Source organism: Lactuca saligna, chromosome 1, assembly GCF_052625555.1.
Source record: "Lactuca saligna cultivar CGN05327 chromosome 1, ASM5262555v1, whole genome shotgun sequence".
Classification (NCBI taxonomy): domain Eukaryota; kingdom Viridiplantae; phylum Streptophyta; class Magnoliopsida; order Asterales; family Asteraceae; genus Lactuca; species Lactuca saligna.
The window spans coordinates 52,363,840-52,381,337 of record NC_136417.1 but is presented as its reverse complement, the minus strand read 5'-3'; the positions used below and the strand labels follow the sequence as shown (position 1 = coordinate 52,381,337).

At 34.7% G+C, this 17,498-nt stretch overlaps 2 protein-coding genes across 3 annotated transcripts; both read left to right on the top strand.

The window, feature by feature from the left end:
- Positions 1–6,413: 6,413 nt before the first annotated feature.
- LOC145036165 (glucan endo-1,3-beta-glucosidase 14-like) lies at positions 6,414–9,971 on the top strand. Of its 2 annotated transcripts, XM_078984639.1 has the most exons (5): positions 6,474–6,592; positions 6,765–6,857; positions 6,995–8,028; positions 8,117–8,243; positions 9,642–9,971. In XM_078984639.1, the coding sequence occupies exons 3-4, from the start codon at positions 7,207–7,209 to the stop codon at positions 8,180–8,182; spliced, it is 888 nt and encodes a 295-aa protein (XP_078840765.1). In that variant the 5' UTR covers positions 6,474–6,592; positions 6,765–6,857; positions 6,995–7,206; the 3' UTR covers positions 8,183–8,243; positions 9,642–9,971. The 2 variants fall into 2 exon arrangements, with proteins under 2 accessions (XP_078840762.1, XP_078840765.1); XM_078984636.1 differs by lacking the exon at positions 6,765–6,857 and having other exon boundaries at positions 6,414–6,592.
- Positions 9,972–14,928: 4,957 nt separating this feature from the next.
- Positions 14,929–17,237, top strand: NLP1 (nitrilase-like protein 1). The gene is made up of 9 exons (XM_078984628.1): positions 14,929–15,146; positions 15,574–15,622; positions 15,733–15,824; positions 15,946–16,097; positions 16,195–16,241; positions 16,362–16,395; positions 16,515–16,681; positions 16,765–16,861; positions 16,947–17,237. Exons 1-9 carry the CDS (start codon positions 15,061–15,063, stop codon positions 17,120–17,122), a joined length of 900 nt encoding a protein of 299 aa, XP_078840754.1. The 5' UTR covers positions 14,929–15,060; the 3' UTR covers positions 17,123–17,237.
- Positions 17,238–17,498: the final 261 nt, after the last annotated feature.

Here is a 17,498-nt window from a genome sequence, read left to right as displayed (position 1 = left end):
ATCCAATTGTAAAAGTATTGAGTTTTATAGTTTGTATACTCATAGACCTTATTGAAGCAATTGAGATTCTACATAGAGAACAACTTTAAAAATAATTCCAATTTCCAAAGATAGTCTAGAGTAAGAGATCGAACCAAAGATTAGACAACTAGAAATTTCTACTAAAAGTTGAAGACAATATATTTTTTTCAAAGATCAAAGAAAAAGATTTTGACCAACTGATACCAAAGATTTATGATGGTCTTTGGTGGTTCTTATATAATTGTGATCTCTCTCTCTCTGTGTGTGTACACACATCGTGTATCTTGTAAGTCCTAATTATTTTGAAATTAGTAATACATGTCTAGTTTGTTTGTATATATAACATGATTACCCCGATCGTATGAAACATATTAATTTATGTTTTATTTAATTTTATTTGGCATCTTTAATTGTATGTTTTTCATTCTAAACCCTAACAACTAGCTAGTGTCAGAGTTATGGTTAAACATATGAAGGTTAAGAATAATAAGTTCGAAAACAACGATTCTGAATTTTAGAAGATACATATCAAAAAAATCTTTTTCGAACTAAGTTACATGAAACCTTGTTCGAGTAAAAACATATATTGATGAAGCATGATCGTTGGGTGTTGTTGGATTACACGTCTCTGGCATAGTCAGGTTGTCATTATAAAAAAAATGGTGTGTACAACATTTAGACTTATCAATGAATTATCTAACATGTAAAGAAAACTCTCACTGCAAATTAAGGTTTCTTGATTTAGAAGTTGGTAAATACAAAAAAGGAGGACATGTAAATGATGTTAGTAAAAAAAAGGTTAGTCTAAGTACATTAAAGATATTATATGATGGGATTGCAAAGAGAATGAACATTTTCAAAATTCATGCCTAAAACATGCAATAAGTAAAGATAAGAAATAAGTTAATGTGGTATCCATTTCTGATGATGCGCTAATATGTTGCAAAGAGTGTTTACATAGATCTTGGATTATGGATCACTATGCCTTCATTCCAAGATAATTCTTGCAAATAAGTGATCAAAATCTTAATCATTGTAATGAAAAGATATGATTAGCAGATGATCAATTTTTAAATATTACAAGTGTTTTGGATATTGTTTTCATGACATCTCTTGCTAAGAATCAAAGATCGAAGAATCTCGTATACATTCCATACATTATCATATTCTTGTGGTGATATATTTACCTTTTATATGGTGGTCGAGAACTAGTGCGTGTGTGAAACAACCCAAAAATATGATCCAAAATTTTTTGTTTTAACATTAACTATCAACATAATCTCGAATATCATATTATCAAATCATGTCCCGTGTATCTCAAAAAGTCATAACAATGTATCAAATCAAACCGATATCAAACACGTGGAAAATATCAAAGTATAACTCCTAGGGTAAAACTGTGGTGTGTGTCATGCCACCAACCCGAGCCCTTCATCTTGCCAGCCGAAGTACCTGAAACCAAACTGAAAGTGTAAGCACGAAACTTAGTGAGCTCCTCCAAACTACCACATACCATACATCAACATAATAAACACATACAACAAATACTGGGCCCCGCCCACTGCATCGAGCCCCGCCCGACATCAGACCGAAGTCCGGAATAACTTGGGCGCCGCCCAGCATCGGACCGAAATCCGGAGTAACTTGGGCCCCATCCGGCATTGGACCGAAGTCCGAAGTAACTTGGATATAACATATCAGGAACATATAGCATAATCACATATTGTATCGGCTTGCCCGACATACTACACATAACAACACATGCTTGAATCACGAAGACATCAAGCATACATACTACTGCTATCTAAACGGGCTGACATTGTGGCCGTAGACCCGTTCCTACTGGAAGAGGACTCACCTCGTAACGTTGGCTGCTGAGATGCTAAGTCTGAAACAAGCTGACTCCTGCTCCGGAATTTCTCGGCTACAAATTTCATAGGCACTAAATCAGATACTGATAACTGTTCTCAGGGTAAAATGACTAATTTACCCCTGGTCAAAGTCAACCTCCTGGTCAAAGTCAAAATTTAGTTAACCAGACTCACCGAGTTGGGACGCCAACTTGCCGAGTCCCTAACACCTTTTCCAATTCTCTACTCGCTTCAACTCGTCGCGTTTGGCAACAACTCGGTGTGTTCTTCCAAGTTAACGTCGAATCTAACTTCATCTGACTCACCGAGTCAGAAGAACGACTCGCTGAGTTCTTTGCATGCAGATTCCATACAGTTGATTCTAATCCACTTTAGTGCATCCAATTCATAGATCTAAGCTCCTGGGACTATCTGAACACGTAAAGTTGCTAACTTTACGTGTATCCAAGATGCAATGAAGCAATAACACTCAAACTTTATTATTATGGGGGTTATTAGACAAAAACAAATCCATGACTGCCAAAATGTAACGATCCAATTTTCACGCCCAAAAATTTCATTTAAAATAAGTGGTTTGTAAAACATTTGTAGTAAAACATCATCTGATCATATCATTTCATAAAACATATCTCGTGTCTGAAAACCCAAAACATGAAAATAATAATAATGTCAGAGTACAATCCAGAACATCTCATAATGCGAAAATCCAATGTGTGTGTATGATGTGCCGCTACCGCGCCAGCTCCTTCCCCTTCGCTGAAGATGTACCTGAAACTAAATTTAAAAAACTGTAAGCACGAAGCTTAGTGAGTCTCTCCATCGTATCACATACCATACAATCATATCACATACATACTACCAAGCATTTCTAGGGTGCCCGACATACCCGATACGACCATTCTGGGGTGCTGACCTACCCGTACGGCCATTCTGGGGTGCCGACCTACCCATGTCGAGCCATTCTGGGGTGCTGACTACCCTTCGGTCCTAACAACCGAACCTTGGGGACTATTTCACCCCTACTACTACTATCACATATAACATAACATAAACATATTATCAGACATATCTGGGGTACCTGAGCTACCCTTCGGTCCTAACAACCGAACTCGGGGACTAGTCCCCTCCTACTACCTCTATCGCATATAACATAACAAGCCAGCATGCAAACATATCATCACATACTGACAGACGTACCTAGGGTGTCTGACTACCCTTCGATCCTAACAACCGAACACTACTACTATCACATACAACATATCATGCTAGCATATAACATATCAGGTAGTAACAAACCTAGATGATATCACAAAGACAATCATCTATCATACGTCTCCTACTCGTGGGCCGGCATTGTGGCCTTAGATCCACCGCTACTGGAGGGTAACTCACCACGAAAGTAGTTGCTGAAAGTCTGCTTGCTAAGCGCCTGACTGCTGAATCGGTAATCCGCCGGCTATAAATCATAAACATAGATTAGCCACTTATACACACCCTTAGGTCAGATGACTGACCCACCCCTGGTCTAAGGTCAACTCCTTGGTCAAAGTTAACTTCCAGTTGACTGGACTCACCGAGTCATGGCACCGACTCGCCGAGTCTTTCTCCCACTAACCTGGTCCTACTCTACAAGTCCCCCATCCCACTCACTGAGTCACCCTTAACTCACTACTTGGGACGATAGAACCGGCTCGCGATCCGACTCGTCGAGTCCATACGAGCAGATCTCCTACTCGCTTCCAAATCCTCACCAGAGCATCCTTTATGAGGATTTGGGTTTCTGGGACCATTACTACACGTTAAATTGCTAATTCCGCGTGCAGATACGAAGGGTCGGACCTTCAACACCTAAACCCCTCTTACTTAGTAATAGTTCATTTGACTCGCCGAGTTTGAAGAACAACTCATCGAGTACCAGGAAATCTTCATAGGACTCGCCAAGTTGTTCATCCAACTTGTTGAGTCTAAGGCCATCTTCATACAACTCGTCGAGTCCCTTGACCCATTTCCCATATAGACCAAATCTGAGACATGCAACGCTTCAAAACCATAGATCTATGTTCCTAGGGCATGCTTATCTTGTAAAGTTGCAAACTTTACGTGCATGCATGGCCCTACAAGCTCCAAAAGGCAAATCCAAGCTCTTTATGAGGTCATACACTCAATGGGGACCTCAATCACTTCATCCACAGAAACTTTATACTTCTAATACGTCCATAAGGTCTAGATCTGAAGTCCTTTCGGATCATAGAGCACAAATACATGGAGTTGGTATTTTAGGGCTTGAAAACCACCAATTAGGGACAAAAAGGGAATCTAATGAACTAGAGATCAAGGTAGGGACTTTTCTACCTGAATGGAAGCCTCTTGCAGGGTGGATGTCGGATCTACTTCTCCTCCTTGCACTCTTCCACCTAATTCTTCTTCTCTTAAGCTTCAAACTTCTTTCACAAGGCCAAAATCACTCACAAGGACACAAAGGGGCTAGGGTTTCGCTCTACAGCTCTTCTGGAAGTGTTAGGGATAAAGGAGGGTGAGTTAGAGTCCTTAAATAGGGTGCAAACACCCGGGTTAGGGTTTTTGCCCAAACAGGGCCTACTCGCCGAGTCCGGGAACCGACTCACCGAGTCCGAGGCTCAGACCCCGCGTCTCATCCCGCTCCTACTCGGCGAGTTGGTCCTTCAACTCCCCGAGTCCAAGGAAAATTGCATGAATTAAAATTATTCATTACAAGGAATACGTACCGGGAACCAGGTGCTACACAAAAAGGTGGTCTCCTTGAGCTTTTGGAGCTCAAGAGAGGCTAGATCTGAGATATGACTCGGTCACAAGGCTTTATCTCAAAGGATTTGGGGGTTTTGAGCTTAAAACCAACAATTTGGGGACAAACTAGATCTATTAGCACAATAATCAAGATGAAAACTTTATTACCAGAGGGGATGACCAAAGAGGAGTGTATTCTGGATCTACTTCTTCTTCCTTGAGCTCTTCAACCTTCTCCTTCTTCTCCTTTCTCCAAAATGCACCAAAAGTTCCTTCACAAGGCAAAGATCACTCACACACACTTCAAGGAGGTTAGGGTTTCGGGAATAAGCCTCTGGGGAGTGAAGGGGGCTGGTTTGGGGCGATAATGAGGTTTAAATAGGGTGCAAACCCTTGAAATTACGGTTTCATCCAGACTGGCAGACTCGCGAGTCCTAGAATATGGACTCGTCGAGTAGGCAACTTAAACCGCTTGCAAATCCCGTCTCAACTCGTCGAGTACCCCTTAAGAAATGAAAATTACTCTATTTAAATCACATACCAGAAATGGGGCGTTACAGTATGTGTCTGAACTACATCTATTTAAGGAATTGTTTGCATAATATCCCTCCATCCATATTGAATTATATTTCTCATTCGTAGATGCTTTATATTTGATGTAGCAATCAACTTTTTTCATGTTTATGTTTCTTTACTGATAAACTTCCAAAATAATTTGTTAGACTATCTCATAAGTGAAAGCATCAACCAGCATATGGAAACCATGATTAGGCATCTACAAGGCGACTTCATTGAATCTTGTAAAGAATTCCTAGTTGGACTCTCCTTTCTTTTGTCAATATGCTATGATAATCCGCATACATATCTACTATAAGTTTATGAATGTCAACTTAATGAATTTAAACAAATAATATGTTAATACTTTGAAAGTGGTAGCAAGATATGTTCACTAAACCAAGGTCAAGTTGGAGTGACTTCATATGTCATGTCTAGGTTTCACAATGGTTATCGGGGTTAGTAGTACTATCATAGACTATGAGATTTAAGAGCTTTACCTCCAGGGTAGCTGATACTCTTCTAGATCCTTGACAAAAGGGCATGCTGACATTTTAGGTATTTAATCACGATTGCACATTAGGCACCGGTACCCCAAGGTTATCCCTCCAGATTATATATGCATGGTTTTCCTTCATCCTGCTTTTATACGTTATTATTCATGTTGTCGAGGTAATTTATGAGCTTGTCCGACACCACATCGCTTGCATTGTAATGGAAAAGGAATTTCCATTGGTGTTTCTTATACATTGTTTGAGGGTCTTGCCATTTTGTTTGACATCGTCACAAAGGAGGGCATCTGATGCACAAGGCTAAACTCATCACATTCTCGCGATTCTCTCTCACACCTTCGAGGATCTATTCGTGATGTGCGGCTACGTTGTCATTGTAGGTCCCACCGATGCTGCCACCTCATGGATCTCTTGATTTTTCTACATATTGCCATTTTTAACAAACAAACAAACCCATATGTCTACAAAGTCAAATTGAAAATCAAATTCTCCTTGAAAAGGGTATTCTAGTAAATACGCATTTTTAAGTCGGTTATACCGTAAATAATAGGATAATTAGCCTGATAAGTTTTGGACAGTGTTTACGCGGCGCCTACTCATTGGTTCGGTTGTAAAAAAATCGACGCGGTACGTTCTCACTTGATTACTTTTTTTATAAAGAGGCCAAAGCTTCGTTTTTACTGACCTCATCCTTCTTTTTATAAGCACACATGCACACCTTCGCCTCCAAAACCCTGTCTCTCCTTTCATTTTAGGAGTCACAGAGCTTTTCCGGCGGAGGAGCACGTCGAAGAAGCGGCAGAACCTCACAATATTCAATTCCAATGGCCGCTATCTTCCGTACACTTCTTTTGCTTCTTACACTATCAGGTAACTCTTTAAAATTCGAATCCCTTTTCAGTAGTTCCTGAAATTCGAATTAATTACTCACAATTGGGGGGTGTTTGTTCTCTGTTTTTGATTGAATGTCGGGTTTGTTTTCTTTTCTGGAAAAATTCTCGCTTTTTAGCTAATTTTGTTGATTTATCGAATCATATCGCAGAAGCAGAGATGGAAATTCATTTTCGGTTTCAATCTTTCAGTCCACTAATGCTGGATCATTACTAAAAACGAAATAAAGTTTTCAATCCTATCGGTTGTTTAAATGAATCCTTTTCTCGTCTTTTTTCTGTTACTAGTTACCGAATTTCAACTAGTTAGTGATTAATTTTTAATATTTCTTAGAAATCTGAGTCTGAATGTCCAAATTTTACCCAATTGTATGTTTCCCAGAATCATTTATCGGTGTCTTCACCATTGGAGTCGGAGTCAACTATGGACGAATTGCCAACAATCTCCCACCTCCATCTCAAGTATCAACCCTTCTTAGATCTTTAAACATTACTAGAGTAAAAGTCTATGATGCCGATCCACAAGTGTTACAAGCATTTGCAGGAACAAACATCGAATTCATCATTGGTTTAGGAAACGAATACCTTCAAAGAATGAGAGATCCTCAACAAGCTCAAACATGGATTCAACAAAACGTACAACCATACCTCTCGCAAACCAAAATCACCTGTATCAACGTCGGCAATGAAGTTCTCGGAGGACAAGATACTCAATTAGCATCATATCTCCTTCCCGCCATGAAAACCATGTATGGAGCTTTAGTCAATCTCGGATTAAGCAAACAAGTTTACATAACCACTGCTCATTCCCTTCAAATCTTAGCAACTTCTTTCCCACCTTCTCAAGGGACATTTCAGGAAAACCTAATTCAATACATTCAACCAATTCTAAACTTTCACGCTCAAGTCGATTCCCCTTTTTTCATAAACGCATACCCTTATTTCGCATACAAAGGTGATCCAAACAATGTCCCTTTAGAATACGTTCTTTTTGAACCGAATTCTGGATCAATTGATCCACATACGAATCTGAAATACGATAATATGTTATACGCACAAATCGACGCTGTTTATTCAGCGATAAAAGCATTAGGTCATACTGATATTGAAGTTAAAATTTCTGAAACTGGTTGGCCTTCAAAGGGAGATGAAAACGAAGCTGGAGCAACTGTTCAAAACGCTGGAATTTATAACAGAAATTTGATGCAAAGAATGCAACAAGGAGAAAGTACTCCTGCAAGACCTTCGCAACCTATTGATATTTACGTTTTTGCCCTTTTCAATGAGAATCAGAAGGATGGGCCCACATCAGAGAGGAACTTCGGATTGTATTATCCTGATGGGAGTTTGGTTTATAATCTTGGAGTAAAAAGTTATATCCTTCCACGAATAGACTACTCATCTTCCATGAAAAACGTAAGATCACATTTTTTTTTTCATTAAAGATGACAACTTTTTTAAAAAAATTGAATGATTTTGGCTTATATAAACTATATATTTGCAGGGTTTATCTATCTTGAGTCATCTCGTTTTGCTTATTGGATCCCTAGTGTATTTTCTTGCGAGATGAATAGTTATAATTTGGTGACAAGTATACAAAGAAACGTGACTCAAGAGGATGATTATTTGAGGTAATTTAAGAACTCCAATCTTTTGTACATTTTGTACATTTACAGATAATCTTCACCTACCAATTAGTTGAATTCATAATGGCCATAATAAAAATATATCTTCAAGAAATAATAGATTATAATTTGAAAAAATATGCATCCGTTCATTAAATAACTAAAGCCAACACGACAATCATTCTAGACTAGGACCCTATCAACCACCCAAATTTTTGTAGGATCTAGATTCTAAAAGTTTGTTGAAAATTGTGAAATGAACTTTTTTTGATGTGAAATATGGGTTTGATTTAAGAAATTATTCAAGAATTGCTACACAACTTTGTAAAGATATTTTTTTTAGCTTAATGGACTTTATAAGGAGTTAAGGACACGACTTAACCGATACAAGTATTGTTACATATTTAACGTTTTTCAAATAAATAGTCACTTATCATTCAATATCACTTGTACAAAAATGTAAAATGGTCGTTTTATTTATATTTAGTTTGTTCATTAGTCCAAAAAAACGGTTTTTTTTTTTTTTTTTTTTTTTTTTTTTTGTTACATACAGAGAATGTCAACTATGAGAACACAATACTATCTTGTGTATTTTCTTGCTGTTACTACATTATTAATTTATTAAAAAATATGGCCACTAATGTCCACCCCATCTTATCTTCACAAACAATCATGGAATATAGAATCTTATTACAAATTAAATTCTTCTTGTCTTATAGTATACAAAAGTCCAAATTCTGTTTAATCAAATATGAAAAAGCCACCCTTCTCTAATCCTATCGTTTTGGTAGACCCTTTTAATTAAAAAAATAAAAATAAACAAATAAAAGTTTAAAGCTCGTAGTTCTTGTCCACACTGTATCCTCACTGTTATTATTATTTAATATCTGAAAAGGATATATCTTGATGTCCTTTTCTTTTTTTCTTCTACAAACTCAAGGTTATTATATAACAACGATAATAAAATAATAATAGTATGCTACTTTTTATACAAGTTGGCTATCTTTACATTAAAAAAAGTTTAAAGAATCCAACTTTAATACATCTTGCCTTGTTCTTTCTTACATTTTGACCAACACTTGAAAATTCTTTTTTGTGCTCTTTTGAGATCTTTCAAAGGTAATGAACAAAACAATATAATATTTATATTTTGTGAAAAAATGGAATGCCACGTGGCAGCCTGCAATTGGGTTTACATTTCCTAACATTGAGGGTCCAGATTAGGTTTGCTATGTTGAAATTTGGTATATATGCAATGCAGCCAAATTAGACGGGTCATAATTCCACTAATTTTTGTATCAGATTATGGATTAAAAGAATTCAAATATGTCGATTAGATTAAGACACTTGCTTTTTGTTTGTTCAATTAATCTAATGATATTTTTGCCAAACTAAATCTAACAGGTGAGATTTAAGGATTCAGATTTTCATATTCATGGATGATACATCAATATTTTCAAAGCAGTGGGAACCTGTCGTCTTCGTAGTACACATTTTTAGAACATGGTTACATACTTCAATACAATATTTATTGTTTTTGTTTTATAGTATATTAGAAATTCGTTATTATGTTTATACGCAATGATATATTATTATAGTTTATATTTATATCAATAAAAAAGAGGGAGATATATATTCTTGAAACATTTTAGAGGTTTATTTTATTGTCATCATGTATTTGTTTGTTGTTGTTATTATTATTATTATTCAATGTTATCTCTTTTGTTTATTGTATTGGTGATTGATTGGCTTAATGTGATAAATAATTGTGATGTAGTGTTTTTAGGTTGCAATTATTCATGTTTTGAATATTAAGCAAGATTTGCTATCAATGATATGACACCACTCGAAATATGATCAATCGCTTCCGAATTCAGTCTCATAAAAAATCCAACATTTGGGGGTTTTAATTACTTTTTTTGGCATATTTTTTTGCACTCTTTTGGACTTTTTCCTAGTTGAAGGAATAATATTTTTGAGGTTCATGCTTCTATCAATCATCGATTATCTTGTACAATACAATTAGGTGATGTACATAAAGGGCATGTAGAGATATATTTATGCAAAAAAAAAAAAAAAAAAAAAAAAAAAAAAAAAAAAAAAACTTTTTCTAAAAGTAAATCCAGACTGTCGATTTTTATAAACAATATAGTTGTTAGATTGTAATGGATTCAGAAAATTAAGTGGCTTGCTTTTGTTGATGAGATCATGTGAGAAATAGAACTTTTTCACAATCACTACCCTGTAAAGTTAACTTATCAAGTCATTGGAAAAGACATGAAAAAGGGTCTCAATTCTAATGGTATCCTTCTCGGTTCTCATTTTATTAAGTTAGGTTTTTTGTGAGGATAGAAAGTAAAGGTTTGCTCAAAAGTGAGAAGTGTTCATATGCTGAAAAGAATGTACGAATTCTCAAGATTAAAAAAAAATAAAAAAATCATTGTTCTTTGATTAAGATTGTTAAGGGAAACAACAAGGTTTTTCCAACACTTTGATTTTTATATATAGAACCGCTCGAGTCAAACCTCGTGTTTGACCCATGACTTGATGAAATAAGCTTGGCCCATAACCTCGATGGGTCATTTGGAGGCCATTATTGCTATTTCAAAAAAGTGCGTTATTGGTTGCGTATAAGCTACCCACACACACTGACACACCCAATATGCCTTCTTTAGACGATATGATCTTAGCCTATTTGACCTAAATCATCTTATGTTCACCAATTTTGCCTCCAAAAAAAAAAAAAAAAACGGGGCATGCAACGACTCAAGGTAGTTGATAACTAATAAAGGTGCTTGAAAAATAGAAGAAGATAAGTTCCTAAACTATCAAGAACAACTTTAAAAAGTGTTAACCTTCTCCCAAATAGATAAAACTTTCACCTTCCATTAAAAAAAAATAGAAATAATAAAAGTAATAGTATCATACTAATAGTAATAATACTTGTAATATTAATAGTAATAATAGTTTGCGGTTTTCATTATGTTGTTCTTGTAAACGTTCTATAAACCATGGTCATTAAGATGTTTTTTTAACGACAAACACAAAAACCAACGAATCATATTCTTAATTCTATACCTTTTGTCCATTACGAGATCTGAACCCTTGACCGCTTAGGGAGGGCCACATTTCCAATTAAGCTCCTACAAGCAAAAAAAAAATCCCGATAGGGCTATACGAAGCAATATCTAAATTCAGATCGTAAGATCTTAACTTGTTTTGATCTTACATCTTTTGTCATTATAGTGGTGCTTTAAATTTTTGTTCATTGAACTTCAAATCGAGCATTTCAAAGTCGTAAGAAGTCTGACCACTTTCACCCTTCATTTCAAACTAGGTATATTATTATGACACTCATATTTTTCCTTTGTGATATTATGTATGTTGTACATGGTCATACTGATCTTCCTTCCTTTTTTGATAATGATGTTTTATTTCTAGTTTTTGCGGTTCCCAACAATCAAGGTTGTATCAGTGGATGAGGTAGCATGGGCGAACGCCCATGACCTCTAATTTTTCAGGGCTCGTTTTTTATGTATCTACTTATATTATTGTAAGAAAAAAATTGTTTGATATTAACTCGTCGCAAGCATTGGGGAAAAAAGAAAAAAACGAGATTGGAGCCAAAATTGGTGTAGATGACGAAAATAATTACAATCGATTCATCAAGAATCTAAGCAAGTAATAAGTTATTGTTCATGTATAAAAAGTGAAGGGCCTTATTTTTTTGCCCGAGTCAACAATAAGTTATTGTTTATATGTAAAAAGTTAAAGTTGATTCAATACATCAATCTCTTAATCAACATCAAGTTATATCGAATATTACACAAACAAGATCATGCAAACAAATTTGAAGACTAGTTCGTTTTAGTAGGATCTTTTGATCTCCGATCTGATCTTAATCACTCAACTTTAAAAAAAAGTGTTTATTTGGTTTTTTTTTTTAAGTTTTAAAAATACCATTAAAATTGTTAATTTTTGATAAAATGACAAAGGTTTTCATGCAACTTATCTAAAACCATTTAACTTTTTTTTTTTTTTTTTTTTTTTTCTATAGTCATTAAGTTTTTGAAGTTGCATACGTTTGTTTGTATATGTATTTTTTCATTTTTTTTTATAATTTCATTTTTTCCTTTGTTTTATATAATTTTTTACAATTCATTTTTTTGCTTCATTTTTATATGTTTTTCAACAATTTGCTTTTACAACTTTACTTTTACTGCATATAACATGTTTTTTTTTCACAAAATATATTTACAATTTTAAGCTTTGTTTTTTAAAATCCCTTTTTACTTTATTTTTTCGTTCATTTTTATATTTTTTTACTATATGATTTTACAACTTCATATATTTACATTTTTTTTTTTCAAAATTTGTTTTTACAAGTTCATTCTTTTACTTAATTTTACAATTTTTTTTTACAGCCTATTTTACAACTTCAGTTTTACAAATAAATATAATGAAGCTATAAAAAATTGTAAAAAAAACATGTAAAACCGAAATAAAAAAAATATAATTATACAAATAGATTGTAAAAAAAAGTATAAAAACAAAGAAACAAATTAAGTTGTAAAAACGAATAATAAAAAACAAGTAAAAACGAACTAAAAAAATGAAACCAATGTAGATTGTGAAAACCCATATAAGTAAAAATATAAAGTTATGAAAACGTATTACGAAAAAACGAAATAAAAGAATATAAAAACAAGTTTGGACAAGAATATTTAAAAACAAAATAAAATAAATAAAAATATAATATTATAAAAACGAGTTACGAAAAAACATATAAAAACAAAAACGAAGTAAGGGGTATTTTCATCATTTCAATACCCAGGGACCATTTATGAGGTTTTCTCTTTTAAAAAAAAAACAAATATAATTATTTAATTAAAGGCCCTCTCTCTCTCTCTCTCTCTCTCTCTCTCTCTCTCTCTCTCTCTCTCTCTCTCTCTCTCTCTCTCTCTCTCTCTCTCCTTGTATAACTGATGGAACAAAAAAAAACCCACCACTCTCCCTCCTTCTAACTTCATCCCTCCCGAGGACAACCCAAATCTCCAACACCACTGAGAAACCTTCATCACCACCTGCCGTCTTCCTTGCCCCACTCTCTCTGAGTTCACGCCGATAAAACACAATGAAGAGGCAACGCAGCTTAACTACTAGGGACTAGAGGTATCTTCTCATTGATTTTTAGGTTATTATAACCTTAATTACTTGAGTCCTTTACCAGGTTATTATCAATGTATCCGCGTCCATGGTAATGAATCGACACTTGCAATCCAAGTTTTAGGTTAAGCTTCTTATAATTCTTGTATTGCGTCCTTGGTTTTTTTTTTCTTTTTAATGGTGGGCTACAGGGATGTCAAAATAAACGGGTCTTATACAGAGTACAAAGCGAGAGTTATGTTACTCTTGTCTCTTCAACTACATTTAATTAAAGAACCATAACAATCTTATTAAATTTGACTTAGAACTAATTAACCAATAGGTCATTGGTCTTTGTACATTACGAGAATTTGTATGAGAACATTCCTGTTATTGAATTTGTTTTTAGGATAGGTTGTGTTCCATAAAATGCTTATGTCAAAAACTGATTTTATGCACACCTTGGATTTTTCTGATTAGAATCCATTGAATCGTTGAGTTTCAAAATCTGCAAGACTCGTGATTTGAGCAACCATATCTTAACTATGGAGAAAAGAGGAAATATGGTCCCGAGCTCACCCTCACACACCCCAAGGTCCAGTGACAAGGCGGTAAGAGATATCAAACCAGAAGTACAAATGAATGGTAAACGTGACAGAGAAAAAGGTGTTAATGTTCAAGTCATTGTGCGATGCAGGTCTGTAAATTTTATATTAAAACATATATATGTAACTGATGGCGGAGCTACGAGTGGCGGTGATGGGTGGCGTGCTGTGGCAACTCCGCTGCCTCTTCCTTGTGTTCTATCAGCGTGAACTCAGAGAGAGTGGGGCAAGGAAGATGGCAGGTAGTGATGAAGGTTTGTCAGTGGTGTTGGAGGTTTGGGTTGTCCTCGGGAGGGAAGAAGTTAGAGGGAGGGAGAGTGGTGGTGGTGCTGTTTTTTTTTTTGTTCCATTAGTTATACAAGGAGAGAGAGAGAGAGAGAGAGAGAGAGAGAGAGAGAGAGAGAGAGAGAGAGAGAGAGAGAGAGAGAGAGAGAGAGAGAGAGAGAGAGAGATACCTTTTAATTAAATAATTATATTTGTTTTTTTTTTTTTTTTTTTTTTTTTTAAATAGAGAAAACCTCATAAATGGTCCCTTTGTATTGAAATGATGAAAATGCCCCTCACTTAACGGTAGAACGCTGACGGAGTTAGGCAGAATGACCATTTGTTAAAAGTTTTGAAACCACAAGGATTATCTGTGAGGTTTTTTGAACTTAAGGACTAAACTTGATATTTTCGAAAACCACATGATTATTTTTGAAGTTTTATCAAAAAAAAACATATAACAAAATGTGTATAGAGAAAAAAAAAACGTTCCATACTTTAGACAACTTAAATAATATGATATCCATTGTTGCTATTTTGACCAAAGTTAACAAGTTTTAAAACTTATAAAAAGTTAAATCATATAAAAACAAGGGACAATTTCAAAAGTTTAGTATTAATCGAGCACATTACCTTAACTCCTTAACCCAACCTAAAACTAGCTTAGACAAATCCCGTTTGACAAACACTCTACACTCCTTCATCACTAAAAAAGGAATAACGCAACTACGCAAAAGTATCGCATAAAAGCAGCCAAAAGAAGCAATTTCAGATTCCATCTCCGTCGAGCAAAGGATTGAATTTCGAGAATGGCGCGGAGGAAGGAAGTAGTGGTTTCAGCTCTCCAGTTTGCTTGTTCCGACGATGTCGCCACTAACGTCGACACCGCCGAACGGTTTACTTCTTTTACTCACTCTGCTCCATTCACTACATGAAATTTAGGGTTTTTTTTGACGATTTCCAGTTTGCATATCTCGATTTAAACTTTATTGCGTCTGAAATTGCAAAATATACTATTGATATGGATAAGCTTTACAAAGCATAAGTCGTAGAAGCTTGAAAGAAGTGTCAATAATTCCCCTTACGTATCGGGACAGTAGTTTAGGATTTGAGCAAATAGAACTAGGTTTGGAGTTGTGATTGAAGTGCATTTGATCTAAATTAAAACGAATATTGCTATGATTCTGGTTCAATCAACGGGATTCATGTTTCCAATTGTCATTTTCACCTGTTGTGCCACTTTTAGCAAATTCACAGGCTTACGAATTTGTCATAAAAAGTAGTTCATGTTCTCAAAGAATGTTTTGCAATTTGCATTACAGGCTTGTGAGATCTGCTCATGAGAAGGGTGCTAATATCATCCTTATTCAGGTTTGCTTCTCGAATTTAATAAGATTCTCAAAGAATTAAACATTTTGTTTCACCTTTACCTCTATATCAGCTTATTCCAACAACTACATTCATGGTTGATTTTGTTAAAGGAACTATTTGAGGGATATTACTTTTGTCAAGCACAAAAGGAAGATTTCTTTCAGAGAGCAAAACCTTACAAAGATCATCCAACCATTTTAAGGTTAACACATCTCCACATCCCAACATATTATCATAATTCATAAATTAAATTTGTACATAACTTGATTACATTTACATGATACCATTTTCTTTTTAGTTAAGATCAAACATATAATTTTCAGGATGCAGAAACTTGCAAAGGAATTAGGAGTTGTTATACCTGTGAGCTTCTTTGAGGAAGCAAATAATGCACATTACAACTCAATAGCCATAATTGATGCTGATGGAACTGATCTTGGAATATATAGAAAATCCCACATCCCAGATGGACCAGGTTTAATATATTCTTATCATTTATTAAATTACCAAAAATCTCTTATATTTTTTTTATGTAAGTTTAATTAAAATTAATAGCCCCTTGTTTTTTTCAGGATACCAAGAGAAATTCTACTTCAATCCAGGTGACACTGGCTTCAAGGTCAGTTTTTTTTTTTAATACAGTTATACCCATGTTTCATATTAAATCCCCACTTTGACTTTTCAATGTAAGGGTAAAATAGTCATTTCATCTTTTGACAATTTATATTCTACTCTACAGGTGTTCCAAACCAAGTTTGCTAAGATAGGCGTAGGTATGAATTTTCAATTTTTCATTACCAGTTTGCCACTTTTATTATTAAACAAAAAAAAAAAAAAAAAAAGTAGCAGCTTTTTACTTGTATATTTTAAAAAAGAACACAATTCTTTTCAGCAATATGTTGGGATCAGTGGTTTCCGGAAGCTGCTAGAGCCATGGTTCTTCAAGGTGCAGAATTACTATTTTACCCCACTGCTATCGGCTCTGAGCCTCAAGACGAAGGTCTGGATTCACGTGAACATTGGAAACGCGTAATGCAAGGGCATGCTGGAGCTAATTTGGTTTGTTAATTATAAAAATATAAATTATAATCGTGTTAATTTTTTATAAATTTAAAATAAAATATAAAAATCTATGCGTTCAGGTACCTCTGATAGCATCAAATCGCATAGGAAAGGAAGTGATTGAAACAGAACATGGTAAAAGTTCAATTACATTCTATGGGAACTCCTTTATAGCAGGTAATTATAAATGTCGGTTTTTTACCTCCAACTTTGAATGTATGTTCACTTTACACCCTGATTTTTAACTTCCTGACAAAAACAGGACCTACTGGAGAAATTATCACAGTTGCTAATGATAAAGAGGAAGCTATTCTTGTAGCAGAGTTTGACCTTGATCAAATTAAATCCAAAAGACATAGCTGGGGAATATTCCGTGATCGACGCCCTGATTTATACAAGGTACTTTTGACATTAGATGGAAGCAACCCTTCATTATAATTAATTATCAAATGTTTTCATAACAATATTTCATCATGAAAGGGACTAATTTTGTAATAATATTTTAAGCGTTTGAACTTTAAGTAAAATAAAAAAAACACATTATGTTTTTTTTTTTCGGTGTCTTTTTAATATCACGGGTGGAATGCTGCAAAGTGCTACACGTTGTCATGTACTTGTGCCTAAATTTATTACATGTAACGACTTTTTGGTGAAAGTTGCTACACTAGATAAATCAATTTTAAAAAAACTTGGACAAGTTTTTATTTTTTAAATTAACCATTTTGACATATTATATTAGATTTCGTCTGTAATTTTGTTAGATAAGGTTTTCGCTCTTTTTACCATTTTGAGAAGAAAAAAAAAACTATGAAAC